This window comes from Siniperca chuatsi, linkage group LG12 (genome assembly GCF_020085105.1).
Source record: "Siniperca chuatsi isolate FFG_IHB_CAS linkage group LG12, ASM2008510v1, whole genome shotgun sequence".
Classification (NCBI taxonomy): domain Eukaryota; kingdom Metazoa; phylum Chordata; class Actinopteri; order Centrarchiformes; family Sinipercidae; genus Siniperca; species Siniperca chuatsi.
The window spans coordinates 17,143,107-17,169,353 of record NC_058053.1 but is presented as its reverse complement, the minus strand read 5'-3'; the positions used below and the strand labels follow the sequence as shown (position 1 = coordinate 17,169,353).

Here is a 26,247-nt window from a genome sequence, read left to right as displayed (position 1 = left end):
ATGAATAGAAACCTTGTATCTACAGAGACATTGATTTAGACTTTTGTTAAAGAAGACAGAAGTTCTCTACTTCACAATCACATAGTTTAGGTCCCTCCTCGCTCTATGCCAACTGACTGCTGGCACTGCTCCCCTCCGCTCTCCCTGCAGCTGCTTATTTTCCTCTGAAACTATTTCTGGTGCATAACCAGTAAGTCACTAATTCTAGAAGTCATTTACCTCCTCTCCACCAGTCTCTCCTCATTCCTGCCTCCACCTTTACTTGTCTGGCATTCAACTATAGCTTTTTGTTGGTACTTTGACTAATCTAAAAAGTAAGAATCTGAATTTGTTCAAAGTTTGGCAGCAAGTAGTAATTGTATTGTTATTGCAGAAAGTACAGTTCACATCAACAACGTTTGGTGAAGTAGAGAACAGGAGAGGTTAGGCTGTTTAAAAGCATAACCGAAGCAGGGGGGATTGCATAAAGAACAGTGGCAAACTCTTTTGGGCTCACTGTTATGTTATAGTGAAATACATTTAGCAATAAAAAAAAGAAACTCTCTGTTATCAAATAACGTATGCACAACATTATTATTAGGCTATTAATTGCTGTTGAACTACCGATAGAAGAATTTTTGAGGTGTTTTTTGCGGAAAGGTAGCCTACTGGTGTAAAGCCGGAATTCACGTTCCTCCTATCACATGACAACACAGCTGTCCTCTAGTTCTTCTCGTGAGATAAACACGACGCAACGGTATACGCTATGGATGGAGACCTTTTTCTGTAGCTTCAACGATAAACTATGGATGCCGTGTTTGTCCAGGAGCACCACTATGTTTTTATTAGTGTCGACGTTTATCCTGAGCACGGTTGTAGAAGGTTTGTAAGCGAAATGCTTTATTTATTATTATTGTTTTTTTTTACAATTTAAACAACTTTATGTATAGGCAGACATGCTGAAAGGTTTGACTAAAGGTAACGTTATAGTTTAAAACATAGATGCATCCGTGTTGTGCCAGAAGATGATCGGCTAACCTGCATAAACACGCATTATCACCTGCTGCAAGGCTGGAAACAAAAGGGAAGTCAAAATGGCGAATTTCCCGATCTGTACTAAATGCCAAGCCATTAATAATCCATTATTTCAATGACTAAAAGACTGACCTAGTGGGGACGGAGAGAAAAGATGTTGTTGTCGTGGTGTTTCTGCAAGGACGACACTTGTGTTTGTGCCTGATGAGATTTATTTGCACCTTGCAGCTCTCCAGGTGATTGGAGGAAACACAACCGTGGTGCCAGGAGAGACTGCTATCTTACCCTGCAAACTCATTGAAACCACGGAGGACCTCACTCAGATTTCATGGCAGAGGAAGACCAGAGGAAAACCTCAGATTGACAATTTCTTTACAGTCACGTTGGACAATGGACCACAGTTTGTCAATGGACATGATAATCGATTTAAATTTATTGGGAGCATTAAAGACAACAGTGGATCTCTCCAGTTATCTAGGGTCACATTAATCGATGAAGGCACCTACACTTGCATCTTCACTTTGTTCCCCAGCGGAAATCACAAGACAGAGATACTTCTAAACATGCTTGGTATAATGTCTTGTATTATAATGCTTTGGAAATTGTGTGTGTGTGTGTGTGTGTGTGTGTGTGAGAGAGAGAGAGAGAGAGAGAGAGAGAGAGAGAGAGAGAGAGCAAGTCTTGTTTTTACCCTCTTGCTTGCATGTTGACTTTTTTGTGTATTGTAACTCTTGTAGTGCCTCCAGTCACAAACCTGACAGGTTATCGCCCTACTTTGGGTAATGAGGAGGTTTCCCTTGTTACCTGCACGGCTGCTGGTTCCAAGCCTCCTGCAGAGGTGAGGTGGATCACTGGCACTCTGGCAGAAAAGGTGAGGGCACTAACCAACTCCACCAAGCATGACAACGGTACGACTACCACAGTCAGCTCGCTGCTTGGAGTACCTACCAGAGAAATCAACCAACATTTGGTCCAGTGTGTCATCAGCAGCGCAGCCCTGTTGAAAGAAGAAATCCTGCCCTTCACCATACAGGTGTACTGTGAGTATACAAATACTTCCCTACATCAGTTACTCATATTTTGCAGGTGAGGCCTTAAAGAATGACCATAATGAGTGTGAGGGACGCTCGTTCCAGCTTGTCATAGTGAATCCACTAATACATTTTAGCAACAGTTTCATCATTTAATGTTATGAGCTCAGAAAAACAAGATTTTAAGTTAGGAGTCTCGTTTTGCTCATATTTTCTCACATGCTGTAAGGAAAGCGGGTTACTGGATATTCATTTATTCATCCATGCAGATGTGATATGATATTTATGGTAATCTGATCTCATGAAGAGGTGGCACCTGGTTTGTTCAGTTAAGACAGAATCTGACTTGGAAAACTTGGAAATCCTACTTAACAGCTGTAGTTGTGGATTTCCTTTGTCAATGGGTTGTGACATTATCCCTGCTGTTGTGACCTCTCCCCTTGTCTCGTGTTACTCTCCATTACTGTTGCTTCATTGTTTCCCCAAGCAGGCTGTGAAAGGGCAAGAGAAAGACAAAGGGCATAGTCAGACAGTGACAGAGCAAACTGCTTTCTCAGGTCATTGCTGCAGGCAGAATTATGCTACAGTAGCTAGTTCTCTTGCTTGCTAACTTCTACACAGCACATTTTGTACAGTATGCAAACTTTCCTTTAGGGTGTTGCTACTGGACTGTTTGGCTTTTGGTGTTTTGACTCTGCGGGCATCTCTTAGATAAATGTAATGAATGGACAATGGCAATAAAGGGGCCTGGGAAACAGGGAAAGGAATGGCCTAAACTGATACATTCTGTATAATGGCTAATAATGTTTACTTGTTCAACTAATCACATGCGAATGGTTTGCTTGCATGGGGCTCTGGTACAGTGCCTTGCGAAAGTATTCGGCCCCCTTGAACTTTGCGACCTTTTGCCACATTTCAGGCTTCAAACATAAAGATATGAAACTGTAATTTTTTGTGAATAATCAACAACAAGTGGGACACAATCATGAAGTGGAACGAAATTCATTGGATATTTCAAACTTTTTTAACAAATCAAAAACCGAAAAATTGGGCGTGCAAAATTATTCAGCCCCTTTACTTTCAGTGTAGCAAACTCTCTCCAGAAGTTCAGTGAGGATCTCTGAATGATCCAATGTTGACCTAAATGACTAATGATGATAAATAGAATCCACCTGTGTGTAATCAAGTCTCTGTATAAATGCACCTGCACTGTGATAGTCTCAGAGGTCCGTTTAAAGCGCAGAGAGCATCATGAAGAACAAGGAACACACCAGGCAGGTCCGAGATACTGTTGTGGAGAAGTTTAAAGCCGGATTTGGATACAAAAAGATTTCCCAAGCTTTAAACATCCCAAGGAGCACTGTGCAAGCGATAATATTGAAATGGAAGGAGTATCAGACCACTGCAAATCTACCAAGACCTGGCCATCCCTCTAAACTTTCAGCTCATACAAGAAGACTGATCAGAGATGCAGCCAAGAGGCCCATGATCACTCTGGATGAACTGCAGAGATCTACAGCTGAGGTGGGAGACTCTGTCCATAGGACAACAATCAGTCGTATACTGCACAAATCTGGCCTTTATGGAAGAGTGGCAAGAAGAAAGCCATTTCTTAAAGATATCCATATAAAGTGTCATTTAAAGTTTGCCACAAGCCACCTGGGAGACACACCAAACATGTGGAAGAAGGTGCTCTGGTCAGATGAAACCAAAATTGAACTTTTTGGCAACAATGCAAAACGTTATGTTTGGTGTAAAAGCAACACAGCTCATCACCCTGAACACACCATCCCCACTGTCAAACATGGTGGTGGCAGCATCATGGTTTGGGCCTGCTTTTCTTCAGCAGGGACAGGGAAGATGGTTAAAATTGATGGGAAGATGGATGGAGCCAAATACAGGACCATTCTGGAAGAAAACCTGATGGAGTCTGCAAAAGACCAGAGACTGGGACGGAGATTTGTCTTCCAAAAAGACAATGATTCAAAACATAAAGCAAAATCTACAATGGAATGGTTCAAAAATAAACATATCCAGGTGTTAGAATGGCCAAGTCAAAGTCCAGACCTGAATCCAATCGAGAATCTGTGGAAAGAACTGAAAACTACTGTTCACAAATGCTCTCCATCCAACCTCACTGAGCTAGAGCTGTTTTGCAAGGAGGAATGGGCAAAAATTTCAGTCTCTCGATGTGCAAAACTGATAGAGACATACCCCAAGCGACTTACAGCTGGAATCGCAGCAAAAGGTGGCGCTACAAAGTATTAACTTAAGGAGGCAGAATAATTTTGCACGCCCAATTTTTCAGTTTTTGATTTGTTAAAGTTTGAAATATCCAATAAATTTCGTCCCACTTCATGATTGTGTCCCACTTGTTGTTGATTCTTCACAAAAAATTACAGTTTCATATCTTTATGTTTGAAGCCTGAAATGTGGCAAAAGGTCGCAAAGTTCAAGGGGGCCGAATACTTTCGCAAGGCACTGTACTGCAAGGTCCACTTATTAGCTTTCAACTGCTTCACATGAGCTTAATTCAGTGTCATGACACAACTTAAATGTGGAACTTAAGTCCCATGATAACGAGTACTGACAACTTCAACTGGGAAGGAGTCGTCAACCAGGAATGAATGTATGGCTGGAGAAAGATCAAGATGCTCAGGGCTGTTTCTGGACATTTTGGTTCCCCAGGCCAGACATCCATTGACACCCTTGAGGGAATCGATATTTGCATTATAATACTTTATAACAATTGTAATAATTAAATTATATTTTAGTTAATTTTACTTTTCACATGAACAAAGCATCACACTTAGCTCTGAAAACTAATAAGTGGACCTTTGAGTTCAGATTCTTAAGTTACATAGAAGCAAGAATAACAATACAGACATGTAAGAAAGACAATGACAAAGCAAGGATAAAGAAAAAGATAAGACATGTGAAAATGCAAACCAACAACTGTCTAGCAACCTAAATAGAAGACAACAACAGTTTCTATTACAAGTGCAGAAAGCAACTGTTTTGTTTGGCACAGATGGAGACACACCCACTCTACACAGGGAAATGATCTCATGTAGTTTGGGAGATTCGCCTGGCAAGGTGTGGCATCAAACTGAACAGTGATCCTCATGTTAAATATGTAGAGTACCACTCTTGCCTGCTGTAATGTTTAAGGTCCTTGTTAATTGTAGATATTTGTGAATTTGAGAAATGAAAATTTTAAGATTGTTCTTTTTAAATGAATGGATGACTATACATTTCTTACAAAATCAATGAGTTTATCATGATTTAACAAGACCACAAGTAACAAATAAGACCTCAGTAATGTTCAGTACTGAGCAGTATCAAGATTATCTCTAATCCAAAATGACCTTGAAACTAATTAAAAAGTTCTTAAATCGGGTGTCTTGGAAAGCGAGATAACCCCGTATCAGTACAGATGGGATGAGATCCAAACATGGGTGTTCAATATTATTCTGAATACTGCAATTAGTATTTTCTCAGCAATAACACAGCTCATTCTCTCTCCCTGTTTCTTTCAGTCCCACCAATCGAAGTGAACATTAGTGAAAGATCCAAAGGCTTATTTGAATGTATGACTGAAGCCAACCCAAATGCAGACTTTACCTGGAGCAGGTACAGTAGTTTGAATGAACCAGTTTCAGTGCAAACATTCTTAAACAAACAATATTAATTTTATCATTTACCTTGAAGCATAGTTTGGTTTGTCGTTCTCACAAGCTTTGCACAGTGGTGAAAGAGTTGTGCCATTAGCCAAATTAATTTGAATGATTTGATTTGTATGTTCTGAAATTTATTTTTGGATTATAGTTGTAGTTGCAATGAGCCATCATTTCTAAGTGCTCTGATGTTACTCTGATGAAAATCTCTGAGAGAGAGAATCTGTAACTATGGCTTATGAATTACTTGAAATTCTATAGACATAAAGCACAAATAACACAAAAACTGTTTCAGTGGCATTTAAAGTGAATTTTGAAAAATTAACTTCAGAACACAATATTAATTTAAAGCTCTGTGTGATAACTAACACTAACAGTACCCTAGACAGAGGTCAGCCTGATGAAGTCAAGATTTAATCGTTGCTGGCTTTTTCTTTACAGAAAAAGTGTCCTGCTTTTCAACTCAGACCTTATTAAAACAGTAGAATTAACTCCTGTAAGGGAAAGATTTGTTGTAAGGGATATGTTGATTTTATAAAGGCTTAAGAAACAAAATTACTCGACTGAGATTAGCTATATCTGTTTCGTTGTCTCTTAATGATCTTCTCCAACAGTGTCATGGGATTGAATTGCAAATGCCGACGACACTGTTGTATACACATATGCAAAAACAGCTGCGCAACCAGCTGAGAAGCTAACAACTGCTATGGAAAGCATCCCACGGTGGCTTGATCAAGCGTGTCTTAGCTTGAACATTGGCAAGGCAAAAGGTATGCTCTATTCCAAAACCAATGTACAGCCTCCTAATGTTGACATTCTCATCAAGGGTGAAAAGATTGATACAGTTACTAAATTTAGATATCTTGGTGTAAGAATGGATCAAAATTTTAACAAACATAGAAAAAAAAGATGATAAAAACCATAAAATACAACTTGGCAAATTTTAGACAAATTAGAAACCATATTTCAATGGATGCAGCCAAGATATTTATGCATTCAATGATCCTTTCCCACATGTTGTATTATATCACATACATGTTGGCAGGCTGGAGAAACAGTCATTAAACCATTTTCGTCACACTGCATTTGGCCAGTCAGGTTTCTCTGTGAAAGCCACAACTCAAAGAGACAATAGCGCAGGCCTTAAAAATCCAGAATAATTGAAGCTCACGGTCACATGGTCAGACATGCACCATGTGCATGTCTGACCATGTGACCATGTCTGACCATGTGCATTCACCAACCACCTCATTTAGTTACAGTGCAGATGTTGCTAACAGCAACAATGTACAAAAAAAACTAAATAGAAAGCATGGAATGCAACCCTCTATTTATTTTTGAACATTTTGCTTGGCTCCTACGCTGGTTCTGTGGTTTCAGAAGATCAGAGGTCATGATGCCTGGAAAATGGCAGCCCAGACTTCTGGCTGATGTGGCGCTGGTGTGTGTGTGTGACAGTTTACTGCAGGTCTGTGGGAAATTCCAGGTAACTGCAGCGGTGACCAGCCTGGTGTTTGTGTATTTAACATAGTGCTGCTTTATCGGTAAGTCGCTAATTTTGGTGAGATTAGCTTCTTGACTGCTGTTTCCAAAGTCAAGAAAAAGTGTATTTTCTTGTTTGGATTTTGGTTTCCGCTGCAGTGTCGTGTTGAGCTGCAGTTTATTGTCATTAGTCTTCAGTTATTATGTGGATTAAACAAATGAGATTTAACATGTAAATAAGTGAGATTTAGAGATGCTGGTGGGTGTATTTTGTAAGCTTTAAAGTGAAATTTAGGTATTTTTCAACCTGGGCCCTATTTTCAACTGTGTAACTAAGTGACTAATGGGAACAACAATTTTTGAAATTGGTCCAGTATTGATCGCAGAACGCTGCAGCCGGCACCCACAAAATGGGCAGCAAAATAATCCTTGGGGACAAATCCACCCATCAATGTATATGTCCACTAAAAGTGCTTGTTTTTTGACACTGACAGGCTCACATTGTTATTATAAGTGTCTGACATTATGGAAAGGACCCTACATATAGACCTTTTTGTTAAATGGTTAGATCCTTTCTGTTTAACCAGGAACAGCCGTTATAGCACTCTCCTCAAAGCCACCAGACTCCATTTACAAATACAGTCATTTTACCTCGCAGATCATCATATAACACACTTCATTCAAACTCGACAGAAACTAAATAAAACTCAACAAAACTGACTTGGTTTGTTTTTCCACTGTTCCAACAATCACCAACTCTGGTTTGGTCAGTATAAACCCTTAATTCACCAAGTTAGATGTGAAAATATTCTGGCTCTACACAGTTTCTCTCCGCTGCCGCTCAGATTCCTGACCTGCCTCTCACTCCTCTCCCGATATTTTTACATCTAACTCAGTGAATTAAGGGTTGCAGCGCTCTCGCTTAATACTGGACCAATTTCAAAACTTATCCCTATTAGTCACTTAGACACAAAAACATGGGAAAATAGGGTATAGGTTAAAAAATATCAAAGTTTCCCTTTAAGGGAAGCAACATTTTTCTGGCCTATTGCCGTAAGTCTCTATTTAGCTGTACATTTCACGCTGAGCCTTGTTCATCTATTTCAGATCTGACCAGCTATGGCCTCAGTCTGATGTCAGAGTTGAGGGTGCAAAGCTACAGTTTCTGAGCATGACCTCTGACCTGAATGGCCTCTACCAGTGTGAAGCATCTAACCTATATGGAAGAAAATGTGGTCACCTCTATGTGCATGTGACTTCAGGTGAGGTTTGATTTGGCTGTGGTTTTTTTTTTTTTTTTTTTTTTTTTTTTTATGCGTTGGTGTTTTTTTGCTTTTTTTCCTGTTCTATGTTTTTGAATTTGAGTCTGTTGTGGATGTTGTTTGACTCTTTTGTCATTTTTTGTGTCTCTTAATTTCAATAAAGAAAAGAGATTGCAGCCAAATGAATTTCTGTAGCAAGTTATACCCACTGACTCATCCTTAAGGACATGATGAGAAGCTCAGGTAGCTGAAGTAGAATCGTTGCATGTATTTAATGAGACTTCCTCCCAGACGCCTCCTCCAGACATGTCCAACTGAAAGGACAAGCCAGGACAGACTCTGAACACACCGGAGAATTATACGGTATATCCCAATGGGAGTGGATTGACTGAATTAATAGATACTGCCCACATTCCATCTAATGCACTACAGAAAATGGAAACTACATAAAAGCTAAAGCATGTCCTATCTTGTGAAATGTTCTGTACTGTGATCACAGTAATTTCATGCTTTTGACTCAGGACCTGCCAGGACAAGAAAGCTTGTCAAAATAACCTTTAGCAGGGGTTTAGTTGCATGGTGCTTGTATTGCTTGATGTAAAGTTAGTCAACTAAAAGTAATGTTTAATATAAAACTAAATGCTATGAAACAGCATGCAGTAAATACCTGTGCACAGACGCATCATACCCATTCAGGGGCACATACCCCACCAAATTTTTTATATCTGAATTTTTTATATTTTATTTTTAAATTTAATTTTATTACTATTATGTTTTTATAATATGCAGTTATATTTATATTTGGCTTCTTCCCCCTCTATAGAGTTATATCAATGTGTGTAGGTGTAGTTACAGGTTGTATGTACTTAGGCTAGTGGTGATGGATCTTTCAAGGAGGCTTAGTAGTTTGGAAAATAAGTTTATAGGTATAAACTGGCAGTGTTTTATCAGCATTTCCTGTTACTGTATACTTCTTTCTTGTGTCCCGTCTCCCTACAGGAGCCTGCACTGCTTGTTGGACTTTACTTTTGCTTTCCTTGAGCGCCGTTGCTGCTGCTGCTGCTGCTGCTGCAGTGTGGTACTTTTATAAATACAGGAAAAGGTACCAAGTACAGTAGTACTGCATAGACTTAAGTGGAATGCACTACTGCTATGTATATAAGCATATACTATAAATACTATGTAAATCTTTTGTTGTATATTCATTTGTGGTTCATTATCCAGGACAGGGGAGGGCAAACCTGACGCAGAAGAAGAAGATGATGATGAAGCAGGGAGGCTACAGGCAGAGGTAGAGCCAACATATAATATTTCATTTGTATTTTGCGGCTGTTGTTATGTAGTAGTACAACATATTTCATCATATCTGCTTTTCTGGAAACAACTAGACAGTTAAACTAAGATCATGAATTTGACATGATCTTTTTTCTTACAGTGTTTGTGTATAGTATCACAGCTGGGGGGGGGGGTTCAGTTTAGTGTCTTTTTTTAAGTGTTCTTTTAAAAATCTGCAGATAATCCGAAACTCTTTACAATAATTTTAATAAAATGTTTTGAATTGTCTGCCTTAGGGATCTCTTTGACAGCATGGAAGCAACAAGATGGAACACAGGACTACATGCAATTTACAGGCTCCGACCCTAACGTGTAGCATTCCTGATGCTGGTTAGTGATGCAGCAGTAGTCAGATGCTGTTACATCGGTACAGCTAATAACATTAAGAACAATACTTGGTTCAAGATCTACTCAACAGAAGCAATAAAGCAGGATGAACATTGCAAACTATAAGTGGAGCTTTCAAGCAAAAATGGAAGCAGCAAAGAATAGGGCAGTTTAACTGACTTCCATGTAACTCCCCACAGCCAGTATTTGTTTAGGATGTAGATTTTAACCACCAACCAACCACCATCCTGTTCCTGCTTTATCAGCAACAGCTCTAACTGCCATGGTAAGATAACAGCAGCATTAACTGCTGATAAGAGCAGAGGATTATGATATCTTTCCAGCTGCCTGAAGAGCGTCTAGAGAGGACGCACATTAGTCTAATATTGTATTGATACCATAGATGTACGTAAAAAAATGATCATAATGTCACTATAACAGAAGCCCTCCACTGATTTTATTTATATTAGCATTTAACTTAATAATCTTCAATAATCTATTCAAGTTGATGTCACAGTGCACAATCGGTGCTGTGAGCAACTTAACTTCTGAAACTCAAAAACATTACTTAGAATATTCTACTGCTACTATCTACGACACTTCTTCTCTTCTATTAAGGCAGAAATGCCTAAAAATAAAATGACAGAAGTAAAAAAAAAATAAAAATAGTATGCTCTATTTAGAAATTTCATCTACACCAGTGTATGTCCTTAGTCATTCATCACAAGTGGTTCTTTGGTTTACTTCCTTGTTTTAGTTATATCTTATAATAACAGTATCAGCAAAGCCTTATGTGAAGCAGGCTTTTATCTTTCTGACATCAGTGTTACTCACCAGTTGTAATTTGAGGTCTTTGTTATGAGGAAACAAAACAGACTGAAACTCAAAGTCAGCAACATGTTCAAGTTCGATGAAGGTCAAAATTAATTCTGTGTTACAAACATTGCAGAAAATGTTTATTCTCTAATATAAAAAGTTGCATAGCTCATGTTAATCTGCCTTGTTCCTGTACGTCAACAACTTTGCTGACTGATCTGAGAAGGAAAGAAACATCCAGATCCACAGCAGGCATGTGCATGTTTAGACTGTGGCTCATTCTTAGCTTGGTACAGAAAAACCTGTGTGTGTGTGTGTTAGAGCTAAAAGTTTACAGCCATGCTAGCACCTCTGTGAGCCTGTCAGTAGGATCAGTGATGCTTTTAGCTTAATGCTTAACACAATGTAAATATGCTGTTTAGGAGGTCATACTTACCATGTTCACCATACTACTACTTACTTTAGCTGGTTAGCATGCTAACATTTGATAATTACCAGTAAACACAAAGTATAAATTGTTTGATTGGCCGACATTGCAATCCCTAAATCCATGGCTCTAGCATGGCTAAAACTGAGCGGTTACTCAGGGTGAACAAGTTATACTAAATTTGCAATGAATCATTGTTAATCAATCAATCATATTTATTGTCAATTTATTGACAAATTTACTCTGAACCAAAAATATCAACCTGCTAACAGCACAAGTGGAAACATAAGGGGACCACCTAATCTTAGGATACATCATCTGGGGACAATGAATGAATACACCAAAAAATTTGTTGATCCATTCAGCAGATTTATTTAATCTTTATTTAATCAGGCATGCTCAATGAGATTAAGATCTCTTTCCCAAATGTAGACATTGTTCACTGCACTATTGAAACTTGAGTTATTAGGACTCATCCTCTGGGGACCTTGAATGTCTGTCACAAATTTTGCAATCCATCCAATAGTTGTCGAGACATTTCACACAAAACCAAAAATGCCAACCTAATGGGGGTGCTACAGGAAAATCAGAGGATCACTAGAGACACTAGTGTTCATAGTCTGAATCGACGAATGTGTATACAAAATGTCATGGCAGTCCAACCACCAAGTGGTAGACCGGTCAATCCACTGTTCCTAGATCGATTTTTAGATTTAATCTTAGTCCTGAGATTAAAAGTCCATATGAGTTTTAGTCATATTTAGTCAAATTCATCCTTCTTAGCTTTAGTTGTATAAAGATGTGAATTTTTTCAACTGTAAACCTGAAATCTGTGTGTAGTGTTCTCCCTCCCATTTTGGGTTATTGGTAATAAATAGATTACTGATTCTCCTGGAATAATCTCCTTTAATCAATGGCAACATGGCAAGACAGTAAACACAAACCCCAAACCAACAAACTAACTCTCTCAGGTTACATCACATCAGACTACTCTGTTTCACTTGTTACTGTTACACTCACAACTCTACCCATAAAACCAAAGCAGATAGTAACTGTAATATTTTTCCTTTTCCCCAATTTTCCAAATAAAACACAGCACCTTAGCAATACTTGTGGTCAAAAACTAGTACACAACCATACATTCAAGTTTCATCACATAGCCAATTTTTCATGTTGCTGGAAAAATTGATATCAAAATTTACTTGTCACCATGTTATTATAAAAACATATTATTTCTACTGAAATTGAACCTTTGTGGGTGCAACAGTTAGGTCCCCAGCTGGTTTCTTTTCACCTTGGCAAAGCAACGCAAGGCCAATTTGTTACTATAGAACATTTCATAACTAAAAACAACTCAAGATACTTTATATAGTAGAAAAAGGAGTAAGAAATACATCTGAATATATCTACATTTCAAACTAAAGACTATAAGGAATCCTTTATAAAATATATAAATGAGCAACTAAATGTGCATAAAAAACATTTAATTGGACTCAATTTTGACAACGATGTAACGATGAAGAAAGGCGAATAAATAAAAACATTCCTGCAAAAACAGAGAAAACTCAGAAAGCCCACAAAGTTTTTTCAAAAACCACCTGGTAGAAATTGACAATGGGTTTTTATTTCAGAAAGGCAACTATTTTTCTAAAATCACGTGTGTTGTGTGTTTTTAAAGTATGCACTAATAGGTTTCACCATTTCAATCTCTATTTATTTCTTTAATATTTTTGTGTTTGCTTTATTATGCTATAATCTTTGGCATTTTGTTTTATTTTTTCATTGAAGTAATTGTTTTGGAATTATACAACATTGTTTTTCATTATCTCATTTGTATAGCTACTTATTTGCCTTTCCCTTGAACTGTATCCTAATTAAACACTACGAATTCCTTAAGTATTTCTAGAATTGCAGTTTGTACTCTACACATCCTTGATTCCTAATCTGCAGTTTTAGTTAATTAAACAGAGCTAGAATAATTTTTATCTGTATCTCACACAGTATTTCAAGGATTCAGGATTGTGTCTTGCCCTTTAGCATATTTTTTATGGACTCAACAAACATATAGCCACAGTAAGTGATAAGTTGCCCTTTAACAGATGATTATATCGTTAAACCAGTAAGCTTACAATCAAAAACTCAACTAAAAGTCTTATGATGGCAAACATGTTGCCACCCATCATTGCCAGGTAGGCGTTAGTCACTATATGACGGAAACTGGGTTTTTTGTGTGGGATAGGGTTATTTTTATTTAGTTATTTTTTAATGTCGAGCATCTATGACAATTCACACATATAACCACAAATGACTGATAAAGCTGCTCTATGTTCCTTGGACCCATGCAGTATTTTCTTTTTAAAGCTGCTGCCAGTGTTTGCCACTGTATCTCCTCTGTTGCACAGTCCTACTGTGTCAACGCATTCCTTTACAAAAGTATAAAGCTACACTAATCAATATTTTTATTTTAAGAATGGACCAAGTGAATGTGTAATGTGAAAGGTGTCACTCATGACATGACAAACCCACAGAAAATGACCTACAGTTCAATAGAGCATTTTGGCCTCTTTTAGCCAATTGTTTTCATTTTGTGTCCTGCAACTTCACTCCTTGTTTATCCTTGTTTAACAATGTTTCACTCATTTACCAACCTCCAGTACTCCCTTCCTTTTTGCTGTCCCCTTCCCTTTTAGACTTTTGGACTGCACTTCATATCAGTGAGCCCTGGATTTGTAATGGTAATGCTGATTATAGCCATGGCGTTGACTAACATAATTTTCCAGGCAGTTTTCATAAATATCTTCTGTTTGCTCCTGCAGTTAGAAAAAGAAGAGGAATAGAACAAAAATCACAAAATTGAACATGTTGGCTTACAGTTACTGCAGTTCTTTGCAAAACATATTGTAAAAGGAATTGTCCTTTCTTGAATTCACCATGAACCTCGTGTTCTTATAAATCTATCGACTGTGTAATTTTAACTTCTCAAATGACAAGCTTATAATAATTATATTTACCATTTCTGCAGTGGGAGAATGAACTCTATTTCTGTAAAAGAGAGTAACATTTTGTTTATATTCTAGCAGTATAATGCCATTAGCCATAGAGCATAGAATCATGTGTTGACTGGAGGCAAATGCAACTTACTCTGCATGCTGTTTGTAGACTCTTTGCAGAACAATAAAACCAATTAAAAAGATGAGGCAACACAGGCAAGGAACAACTACTGCCACAGCAATCACTAGTATATGCCGATTTTCAGATTCCTCTGGGGGAAAAGAGTACAGTTAAACTCACCATAAGTCTAATATGCAGTTAAATTAAGCTCAAAATCATGTTTCATAAAGGAAGCCGAGGTGGTACTCGCATGTCCTGTGGCCTCTCAAAATACCCAACGCACTAACATTGTGTGCCATTGTGTAGTTATACTACAATATCCAAACTCTAAATTTGAGAAGCTATTTGTTACACCAACATTATTATTATATTATACAGTATCCAGATATGTAGTCAATACCAGTGCAGCCATAGCTGTGTAGCTCTTTTGTGTCTGTGTCTAGAGGAAAAATGAGTGGGTGTAGTTGTGTTTACACTGGATTATCCAGTGTTTGCATTGTTCATGCGGGTATTGTATAGCAACAGTATCATAGTAATTGTTGGCTCTATTGTCTTTAATAACGCTCCATTCACACCGTTCCTTTCACATTCTTTGCTGTTGCCACAGGGATTACTTATGTTTCGTCTAATCTTATAATTTAAGACTGATGAGCACACCTGTAATTATCAGCTCCCACTTCTTTTCCCAGGGTCCTTTTACTGTGTTGGTCTCACAGGTGTAGTTTCCTGTGTGAGACTTCTGGACTCTCTCTATGACCAGTGCGTACAGTTGGCTAACTGACAGAGACATATTTATCTTCAGGCTGAGAGCTTCTTCACTGACGTGTAAAGGTTTCTTTGTGTTGAAACTGAACAGATTATCCCCGTTCTTTTTCCATGTCAGCTGAAAGAGCGTGCTGATTGACTCGTTGTTACAATGCAGGATCACCTTGCTGCCAACCACCTCCGAGATAGTCTTTCCTTCTGTGAGGAAAACATATATTTCAGATGATAGATTTAATTTTCACTGTACCCATATTGTCACCCTTGCTACACTACAGTTAAACCAATAGCTAGCATTTTGAACTGTTAAATATTAAGCTACAGCCAGCAGCTGGTTAGTTTAGCACAAAGACTATTCTGGCTCTGTCTGAGGTAACTCAAACTCATTGTCAGAGTAAAGGTGACATAAATTAATTTTACCTGCTGGTGAGAAAATCCAGAACATGCAACATATCAGATAAAAGGTCCTGTTGATGCCCCAATATTTAGAAGAATCCTCCATCCCACCTTGAAACAAAGATAATTTTATTGTAAACATCATGTATATGTGGGTGTGGGAGAAATTTGGGGGTGACAAAGGGGTTTATGGGTATAATAGAATTTATGACACTTTGCCACTAAAGTATGGTTTCACAAAGAAGGCCTCAGGCCATGTTGTTTTGGGTTATGGAGCACTATATGTTCCTATCATAAGACAGAAGTATCCCAGACGTCTCTGTTCTTCGACAGAGACAGTTGGATGATTTAATAGGACAAAAGGCTTACATGGACGTCTGGCAGACTAAAAGACACATGAGGGAAGCAGATTATTTCAAAATAAAACAGGAAATGACTGAACACAAACCCAAAACCATGATAATTTGTCTTATCTTTAGATCCACCGTCTGCTATGAGAAGTGTTCCCTTTGGATGTAAACTAAGTATTGCATTGGCTGTGCCCACATGTATATGCTTCCCTAATGCTTCTGTGTCAACAGATCTGTTTGTAATAAATCCACCTATTTGTGTAACGACAACTGGGGCTCATCAAGTTATTCTTTTATTCAATAGAGGACATCCCTTCAGTACAAGTTTTTCTTCAACAGTGGGTATGCAATGTGGTCAACACAGTTTGAATGTAAATATGGTACTGGCAATTGGTATTTTGTCCAAATAACCAGGAAAGCCTTACTTAGATTAAAATGTTTCTTTTCAAGAGTGTCCCGGTCAAGATAGCCAGCAATAACAATGAGTCACAAACTAGCAAAATAAAAAAGATAATACAAAATATGTCACAAGATCAGAATTAAACAAACACATGATTGTAAAATCATAAATAAGATTGCTAATAAGAATCATCAGGAAGATCATATTCTTTCCCAACCCAGATACAGATAAATATAGTAACTTGAAGTACTTACCAGTAGTGAGTATCTGCATCTGCTGTTTTGTCTCGTTCTAAGTGCCTTAACTCTAAACTGCAGCTTTAATTTAATATACTAAGGCAACAAAATGGAGAAAATTAAAAATAATTAAAAGTCTAATTTCTGTGTATGGCACTGTGGCTGTCATACATGTGAAGTGTTGCGATTAAACCCGGCCAAGCCCCCCACACACACCAGAAATGGTATACAGTATATATAGGAAGTGATAGTTATGATGACTTGTGGTCTTATGAGTAAAGTGCTTGGTGTGTGTGTGTGTGTCTTTGAGTTTGCAGTGCATGCTGTGAACCTTTACTCAGATGTTTGTTGAAGACAGTGTGTTGCAAGAACTTAGCTCACCCTGTATTGTATTGTTCTACCCAGGCCTAAGGTCATGTGTTTTCATTTTCTTGAAAATGCACAAAATAATGCACTGACAAATCATTTTCACTGTGCTATCAAGTATAATCCTGAAATTTAATGTAAAATGGACCCTGTATCTTCATTTTGGCAGACAGTTACAGTTGAAAATGAAAATGCAAGGGGTTTTTGCTTTTTAATTTGAGATATGTCAGCTCATATCAAATGAAATGAAAATGGCAGTTTGCATTTTCAGTTAGATAATGGAAACATTCTCACAACCTTGTTTTGTGAAGTCACCCATCAATAGTAGAGGGCAGGATGTAACAGCTAGGTAATTCCGTGTCAAATCAGATAGGGGTTTTTGTTTTCATTTTAGATTTTTTTCCAGCCACTCAAATAAATATAAATATAAACTTAGTTCTTACTTTGCCCCCTGTGAAATTATATTATACTGCCCCTTAGTGGTGAACCCCTGTGCACTGCATGTTTTTAAGACTTTCAGTCCCGATGGAGCTTGCACAATGACTGTAATAGTTTCAAAGAGGGGTGTGCATGGTCTCCCTGTACTTACACTTTCCTCCCACAGTCCAAAGTCGTGCAGACTAGTTAAAATGTAAACTTTGTGCCCTTAGATGTGAATGGGATGTGCATCTCGTCCAGTATGTGCATGGATAGGCTTATATTTCAGAATGTTGAAATAATCTCCAAATTACCAGATATAAAATAATACCAAACTGATCCAGCCACTCAAAATGATATAAACTTCCCACAGTCCAAAGACGTGCAGACTAGTTAAAATGTAAACTTTGTGCCCTTAGATGTGAATGGGATTGCTTGTCTTTGTGTGTTAGCCCTATGACAGGCTGGTATTGTACTGTACAGTGTGTGTATGGATAGGCTTCAGCCCCCCTGCATGAGCAGATAAAAGCGATGTATGTTTCCTAAGTAACAAAACTGTACATATGCATTGCCAGTCTGTGATATATTCATTTTTGTTCCTGAAACCAAAGATGTTAATAGCAACATCTTTGGAGAACTAAAATCTAGTTGAGTAGAAGTCAGTGGTGGAAAGTCCATTTACTCAAGTACTGTACTTAAGTACAATTTTTATGTACTTGTACTTTACTTGAGTATTTCCATTTTATGCTGCTTTATATTTCTACTCCTCTACATTTCAGAGTGAAATATTGTACTTTTCTACTCCACTACATTTATCTGACGGCTTTAGTTACTAGTTACTTTGCAGATTCAAATTAATGATACAAAATACAATCAACAAATAAATAAGATAATAAGACTTTATTGATCCTTTGTGTAAATTTAAGTTATCCAAAAGTATATAAAGTAGTTAAGATTAGCCTCACCTTTACCAGCTGGAGTCATTAATGACGCTTACACATTAATGCATCACTAAATATAATCCTGTAATATATTTATTCTGTATAATGACTACTTTTATTTTTGGTACTTTAAGTATATTTTGTTTGTATTTTATTTTTGTTCTTTTGTATTTTTACTCAAGTAAAATTCTGAATGCAGCACTGTTCCTTGTAACAGTATTTCTACACTAGCATTGCTATTTTTTCCACCTCTGGTAGAAGTATAAAGTAGCATTAAATTAAAATACTCTAGTAAAGTACCACTGCATGAAAAGAGTCGGATCTGGACGAGGACAAAGCAGCAGACACTACAGATTTTTGGACTTTGCAAACTTTTTTCCCAGCCAGAAATGTTACCTTCTACTGATGTGGATAAGTATGTGATGTTGGGAATAGGCAGTGTGTGTGTGTTTGTTTGTAGGTGTGTGCGTGTGTGTGACCACGCACTTTGCAGAGAAACACTGACACAACACTTCTTGACCACGTGTGACTTTTTATTGAGTCGGTTCACATTCCAAAAGAAGATACTGCCACACATCTATCAGCAAAGAAGACTACAAGTTAGTAAAAAGGATTTTTTTTTCTTTCCAAAGATTAATCACGTCTTCTTACAAACATACAGACAATGCAACAGTCTTAAAATACAAAAAATCATACATTACCAGTCGTATCGATGTACACAAGGACCAGCATCATGCTTTGATTGTAACACTGTTAAATGCTTAAATGTGTTCAACAATTTGGTGATTCATTGAAGGCTCTCTTTGATTCAGATTCCACAGCATTGGATTATGGGAGGCGAAGGGATGGCTGGGGGTCACAAAGGGGTCAAAGCTGCCTTCTCTCAGAGTTTCTCTAGAGCCATTTGATCATACCCCCAAAACCAACGCTGTGAGGTGTGTGTGTGTTGTGTGTGTGTGTGTGTGAGTGTGCACACAAGGCACATGTTTTTAGCGTAAGCCTGCACTGTGTGGGTGCGTTCATGTCTGCAAACATGCAACTTTATGCTCTAATATCTTCTTAACATCATTAAATTATCATGTTAATACTTAAAATACTTGTTTTTTAACCATCTGAGCTGCGTAATAGAGACATATTTTTATGTGTGGGTGTGTGTGGATACCTGTGTGTGCTAAGGGGTCGCATACAGAAATGAAATTTTTATTTTTTTTTTTAAAGCTAATAAAACATCAAGTTCACATAGGTCCCAGAGCAATATAAGCACTTGCTACAATCTTACAACATTTGAGAATTTACATTTACAGACAAGGCACAGGAAATCATACAGTGGTAGCTGTTTGACTAAACAAAGCCAGAGAATGTGAGTGGAAGATTTGTAATAAACCTAAGGCATACTTCAAGGCTTAACTCACTTTGTATTAAAATACTTGATAATGAAGAAATTAATCTTTACTCAGCTTGATGCACAAAACCGCAGAGTGGGCATTTTCTCTTTACTCTATTGGGTTTGTGAGATTAAGTCAATATTGTAATCACACTTATAACTTGTGTGATTCCTCTAGACAGTGAAATAACTAAAAACAGCTGTTCTGCACATTATGTACATTATCAGACATGAGTTAGGGCATTATGTACAGCGTGAGTTGTCCCTAGTTGTTTGTGTCTCTCTGAATTTGAAAGCATGTCATGATTATTGTGTTTTCTTGCGGAGTAAAGACCTACTAAGGTCACATAAAATCAAGTAGAGAGATTTTTTCACAGCCAGGTCAAGGATGCTTGTTTTCATTGATGAGCACAGTTTCTTTTATTGTCTCGCCTCCAACAATACTTTGTGCTGATGGTGCATGATCTTTATCGGCCGGACGCCTGTTTGTACAGCACGAAAAGAGAGGATTTGGCCTGAGGTCGCTACTATAGTTCATTCTCTGATAGGGCAAAATGAGCCCTGCTCTCTTCCATGGATAACTGATTTCACAGTACACAGTTCTACTTAAAGGCTACAAAACATAAGCAAATCTAAAATGAAGAGATGCAGAATCACATTGAAAAAAACATTCAACATGTGGTCTTTTTGTTTGTTTGTTTTTCCTCACTAACTCAGCTCTGGCTGTGCTACATGATATATAAACATGAAAAGGAGAGAAATGCTCTGAAATTGATGCACATCTCTCTTCACTTGAAAGAATCCTGTGTAAATGGATGCATAAATGAGGTGTTATGAGGGTTAAAGGCCTTGCACAGAGTCTAAACCTCTGAATGTGCAAAAAAAGGTATGCTCTTCTCAACCTGAAAATGGACTTTTCTTCTTCTTCTCAAAGAGCTGTATACCTGTACATGTACCGGCACTTAATCGTGTGATTTGTGTGTGCGAGAGCCCTCTCACCCGCGCCGTATGCAGCCACATGCTGCATTTGCAACATGTTGCTGTCTGAATGGGAATGAAAGTCAGTGCCTAACTACAGCGAAATTACTGATTTGCAGACACACAAGTATATTATAGCTCTCCTTCCCCTATCTACTCAAACCCCATGTAAAAATGTCTAATCCTCCATCGTATATGATTAAAACTCTTTCAATAGAAAAAGATGTTTCTAAAAATTGAACATGGATTTTCATCAAGTAAAAACATTTCCCCCCTGCATGTGTCCTTTCCACATTTTTTTAAATATAAGAACACGCTTAATAAAAAACCTACTCCTCCCCTCTTTAACCTCTACTTTTTATATTTCATTTTTATCACAAACACGCAGATTTTTTGTCACTTTGTAGAATTATTGCCCGTGTCTTAAAGGTTTTAATCTATCCCTGTTATAATTGTTTTTCATCCATTGGTTTTTGACCTGCCTGTTCAAGAGTGTGCGTTGTCTTGAGTTAGGTGTGTGTGTGTGTGCTCTCTCTTATGTTGAACATTTGATGTGTGCAGGTGTACATGTGCTCTCTCTCACAGGTTCATACGGTGAGATCGTCTGACCTGGCCCTGCTGCTGGCTTTGCTCAGTCGGCTCAGCGGTCTGGTGTCTTCTATCGTATCCGTGGCCTCCATCCCTGCCTCCGCTGGAGTTACCCCCTCCCCGTTCACCACCTCCTTTACCTCTACATCCTCATCCACAACCTCCTCCACCCTCTCTGCTTCCGCCTCTGCCGGCTGCACCTTCTCGGCCTCCTCCTCGTGTAAAGTCACCCCCGCTGTCTCAGTGGTCTGGGCGTAGGAGGGCAGAGTCTCGTCATACACCTTAGAGATGTTCTCCATGGGAAGCACCTCCTCCGCCTTCTCCTCCAGCCCCTGGAAGGGTGGGGCCCCTCTGCCAGCCTCCATGCCCACCTCAGCCAGCGGGTAGAGGTGAGTTATGGGGGGAGCTTTCTCCTCCTCCAGCAGCCTGTAACCTTTCACTCTTTGCAGGGAGGGCACAGCCAGGGGAGGCAGGCTCTTCCCTTGTGGCGGCAGGGGGGCCGAGCCCTCACCTTGGGCTGGGGCCGGGGCCGGCTTGCGAAAGACAAAGCGAATCTTCTTCAGGCCCAGATGACTGATCTCCACAAAGTTGAGAAAGAGTGAGACACAGGCCACAGCCAACATGAAGATGATGAAGACGGTCTTCTCTGTGGGGCGAGACACAAAGCAGTCCACCGTGTTGGGGCAGGGCCAGCGGCTGCATTTGTACAGGGGCAGGATGCGGAAGCCATACAGGAAGTACTGGCCCACCACGAAGCCCACCTCAAACAGTGTCTTGAAGATGATGTGGCAGATGTAGGTCCTCAGCAAGGTGCCCTCCAGCCTGAACTTCTTGCTTCCCTTTGTGCTGGTCTCCTTAGTGGTACGGACACTTCCCTGGTCGGGTGCCAGAGGGAGACGCTCCTCGCTCAGCTCCTGCTGCCGGCTAAGTTCTGCCTCCTCACGCTCCTTGCGTTTCTCCTCCATGTGGACATGGTGCACAGCGTGACCCACGTACACCAAAGACGGTGTGGACACAAAGATGATCTGCAGCACCCACAAGCGGATGTGGGAGATGGGGAAGGCCTCGTCGTAACACACATTCTCACATCCGGGCTGCTGTGTGTTGCAGACATAGTCAGACTGCTCATCGCCCCACACAAACTCCGCCGCCGTGCCCAGGATGAGGATTCGGAAGATGAAGAGCACCGTGAGCCACACCCGGCCGATCACCGTAGAGTGCTCGTTAACTTCCTCTAAAATATTACCCAGAAAGCTCCAGTCACCCATGATCGGTCCGTAGCACTGCAGAATGAAGGGTGGGGTAGGAAAGACACAGAGGGTGCAGACAGACAGGGAGGGTGGGGTAGGCAGGAGAGACAGGGGGAGGGGAATAGAGAGTGCCAAAAGTAAGAAATGTAAAAGAGGAAAACTCGAACTTGCCAAAAATCAAACCTAAGCCATAAGTCATGCTGCCAAACGTGATTCTATTAGAAAACCTGAAACTTTTGAAACTTCTAAAGAGTCCATTCTATTTCCATTATAAATAGATAAAATACAATCAACATAGTGAGTCAAATATTCAATCAAACGTTTTAGCAAGGTATTGATTTTGCCATTTAGAAGGCTGTTCTCAATGTAAACACCATTAACAATGTCGAACATTAACAGTGGTGCAAACCAAAAAATCTCTTGCTCTAGCTCTTTAAAAAATTCCACACAATAACTCCTGAATAAAAACCAATAAAGAGAGATCAATTAGTAACAAATAGTCCCCTCTTCTGTAAGGTATGATATAGGTTAAATGTAATCAAATGGGCAACTTGCCACAGCTGCGGCTCCGGCAAAGTTGAGTCTTGTCCCGTTCTCTTGGCACCCAGCAGGGAAAAGTGAACTTTTTTCTGCCCTCTTTCCCACCTAAAGCCCCGTCCTTGTCGCCCCACTGAGCAGATGTGAATGAATCGGCTCTGATGGTTGGTTTTTAGTTTGCTGCAATATTTAAGCTTGGAGCCAGACGGCCTTTATTTGCCGGGCGACGCGTGGTGACGCAGGAGACAATAGGATCAACAGAGCCAGAGCAGGGATGTATGGGAGCAGGCCTCAGGCTCCCACACCAACATGGACACTGTACTGCCAGGGCACCGAGTCCACAGCAGAGCAGTTCATATCCATGCATGCAACTTCCTCACACATATATACTGTATGTAGAAGCACAGAGACAGTAGATACAACAGCAGCTTATGTGCCTCCAGCTGTACTGCCATGCCCAACATTAGAGCAGATAGGCAGGTCAGTGACAAACTATTGGCTCAGGCAGAGATGAAGGAGAGTTTACGTCCTCGAGCATTAACACTGGACGTTTATACAGTTATTCAGTACAGGCAGCAGTAGGTCAATTTCAACTAAGGATAAAGGTTTAAATAAGATAAATACTCTCATGTTGAGCCTTGGAAATTATTTTCTGATTATGTTTAGAGGAGGTGGTGGCCAGTTCTTTCTCATTTTATTTAATTGTCTGAATGATTGAATGAAGTTTTATTACTGTGTCATGCATACAGCTTTGCCCATCCTGCACAGGCTTTACAAGACACCACAAATTCATATAAGCCAGATCCAGAATGCCATGCTGGCATTTTCAAACAATACTACCAAGAAATAAATAAAATAAAGAAAAACAATTAGAATGTTTTTCAATCATAATCAGATTTATATCTGGAACAAAATTCATAACTCACTAACTAAAACATTTACTGTATAATACTGGAGAATTCAGAGTAAATAATAACATAGTCCATCTCACCTTCTTTTCCGGGCTTTTGAGAGTTTTGGAAGTTAGCTAATTTAAGCACATCAAAATTAAACAGCAATGACAATTTCTGATTTGATTTCTAATCATCATTACACCAGAAAATGTCAGGGCTTTGTTGAGCCATTTCATGCCAAATTTACAATCCTGATAGTATGTGCAGTACAAAGAAATACAGGACTCACGCTCCACTTCACTCCCAAATCACACAGCTCACATATTCTGTTTTCCTCATGAATATTTTTGAATCTGCAAACCTCATTAGCAAAAGGACAACTTAACTGCACAACTAAAGATGAGCTGTAACATATGATTCAGGCCCAAACTTTTGTTTAATATGCATATATGTCCTTAATTTAGTTTTTTTCATATGAAAATAACATTTACACATTGTTTGTGCGTGCTTATTTTTGCATTGTATTTATTGTGATCTGTTGCTAACGCAAATGATATATGCTTTCTAAACAGTGCAATTTTTGCATCTCGATTCTTCATTTTCAGTAAAGCATTGCTGTTATTATATATGAGTTTTAACATAACTGAGTCCATCTTTGTGTCTGTGTTTGTGTATCATCCTGTCTGTGTCACTTAGCTGGAATGTGAAGAATGTGAACCACTGAGTGAAAGGACACACTGAAATGTCTCTATTAGGGTAGTTAGTCAAACTTTTGCGGCTCAGGGGAGAAAAACATTCAGCGGCGATCTTTGATCTCTGAATCATTCCATAGATGTTTGAACAGAGGAAAAGCTACCACAGAGCCCAAAGAGGATTGTTTCCACTGTCTAAATATCTTGAATTCTTGTTATGAAATGACCTCCAGGTTTGCTCAATAACTCTGTAAGCCTCGCTACAACTGAAAATATTAGGAATAAAATGAATAATGACAAACGTGACTTCTTGTTGGATTCTGACTCTGCAGCTCTGATTCATGACAGCCACAGCTCCATGATGGGTCATGTTTGACCTGACTAATATACACAGTTTTGTGCGTGCAAAGCAACACAACCACAGAAATAATATTCCTATGCACCGTGATGATTTTTTAGTACTCAGTTTTTAGGGAGTTACAATTGATTTGGCCAATTTTAATCATCCTAATATAATCAATATCAACAAGTATTCATTTAAACTAAATATTTATTTAAAGAATAATACAATTAATATAAAAAGTTGCTTTAGTGAGATTAAAATGCTAATTAAGTTTTATTAAGTACCAATTGCTACTGTTTTGTTTACCTCTTGAACTTCAATTTTACTTTATGTTTTATTAAAAAAAAATTTAAATTTTAATTAATTGTATTTAGCTTTCTGTAAGTTTAATTTAAAAAAAACGTAATAACTGATTGAAAAATGTTTGAAAAAAACTTTAAATAACTAAATATACATGTAAGCTATAAAACATAGCAAAACCCAAAAGCTTATGCAAGAAATAAGAAATTATACATTAATATATATTATCTAATATATAAAATAGTTCTATTTCTCTGGTGAAAGTTTCCTCCCAGCTAAAACAGAATAATAATAATAATAATAAATCAAGCTCACTGCTCTTGTATTATCTAACAAGCGCATGCACCCATTCATCAACATAACTGAAAACAAACCCCTGCATATTTTAAAATACGTTAAATAGGTGTTTGAGTATTGGAGTTTTACAGGTGCTTAATATTATTACTAATTGTTGTGGCTTGTTTGTTGGAACTGATAACGTTCTGCTCAGTTGCATTTTTAAGCTAATGCTGTTGATGGTTTTAACATGAAAAATGTCTATATGTTTTGAGTCTATCAGCTTATCTGCAAATGGGGAACAGGATGTTGTTGTTACATATATTAGAATATGTAACACATTGTGTTGACATGCAGAATCTTACGATTGTGAAAAACAACAAAAGACCTGCTGTATATCAACAATGTGATTTCTTTGTGCCAAAATTTAATACTTTCATTATAAACTATACACTTGGACACTTGGAAAGTTTATTTGAAGAAAGCTTTTGTTTGTTGAAAACTTGTTCTCCCAGTAAACCACTGATGCACCAAATTAAAGGAAGGAACAAAACAATTACATGGCAGTCTGAAACAGTTTGCCTACACTTACACAACTCATTTCCCTTTGCACAATCTAATTTCTAGGTTCTATGATTGTTTCATATCCTCAGGAC

The 26,247-nt window shown here is 38.5% G+C and overlaps 3 protein-coding genes across 4 annotated transcripts in view; 2 read left to right on the top strand and 1 right to left on the bottom strand.

The window, feature by feature from the left end:
- Window positions 1-650: 650 nt before the first annotated feature.
- On the top strand, window positions 651-13,267 carry si:ch211-214p13.3 (nectin-1). Of its 2 annotated transcripts, none has more exons than XR_006380265.1 (8): window positions 651-861; window positions 1,243-1,584; window positions 1,752-2,054; window positions 5,585-5,678; window positions 8,312-8,466; window positions 8,630-8,829; window positions 9,466-9,568; window positions 9,691-9,707. XR_006380265.1 is itself a non-coding variant. In XM_044218121.1 (8 exons), the coding sequence occupies exons 1-8, from the start codon at window positions 684-686 to the stop codon at window positions 10,047-10,049; spliced, it is 1,254 nt and encodes a 417-aa protein (XP_044074056.1). In that variant the 5' UTR covers window positions 662-683; the 3' UTR covers window positions 10,050-13,267. The 2 variants fall into 2 exon arrangements, 1 of the variants encoding a protein (XP_044074056.1); XM_044218121.1 differs by lacking the exon at window positions 8,630-8,829 and adding an exon at window positions 10,038-13,267 and having other exon boundaries at window positions 662-861; window positions 9,691-9,757.
- On the bottom strand, window positions 12,258-25,293 carry LOC122886148 (gap junction alpha-8 protein-like). Its single transcript, XM_044218141.1, is given in 9 exon segments — window positions 12,258-14,181; window positions 14,383-14,413; window positions 14,513-14,633; window positions 15,140-15,445; window positions 15,665-15,751; window positions 20,734-20,784; window positions 20,787-20,806; window positions 21,322-22,583; window positions 23,106-25,293. Coding segments are annotated over 8 exon segments (1,962 nt in total). The 5' UTR covers window positions 22,569-22,583; window positions 23,106-25,293; the 3' UTR covers window positions 12,258-14,082.
- The window catches only part of gja5a (gap junction protein, alpha 5a), a 31,536-nt gene continuing 26,861 nt past the window's right edge, over window positions 21,573-26,247 (top strand). Inside the window, exon 1 of the mRNA XM_044218127.1 lies at window positions 21,573-21,689. The gene's annotated coding sequence lies outside the window, so the exon portion shown is untranslated. The remainder of the gene's footprint in view (window positions 21,690-26,247) is intronic.

Excerpts from the sequence above, each read along its gene's own strand:
- si:ch211-214p13.3 (XM_044218121.1), top strand. The coding sequence starts at position 684 with ATGACAACACAGCTGTCCTCTAGTTCTTCTCGTGAGATAAACACGACG. Across the intron at positions 862-1,242 it reads CCTGAGCACGGTTGTAGAAG|CTCTCCAGGTGATTGGAGGA; the intron begins GTTTGTAAGCGA and ends TGCACCTTGCAG. Across the intron at positions 5,679-8,311 it reads GCAGACTTTACCTGGAGCAG|ATCTGACCAGCTATGGCCTC; the intron begins GTACAGTAGTTT and ends CATCTATTTCAG.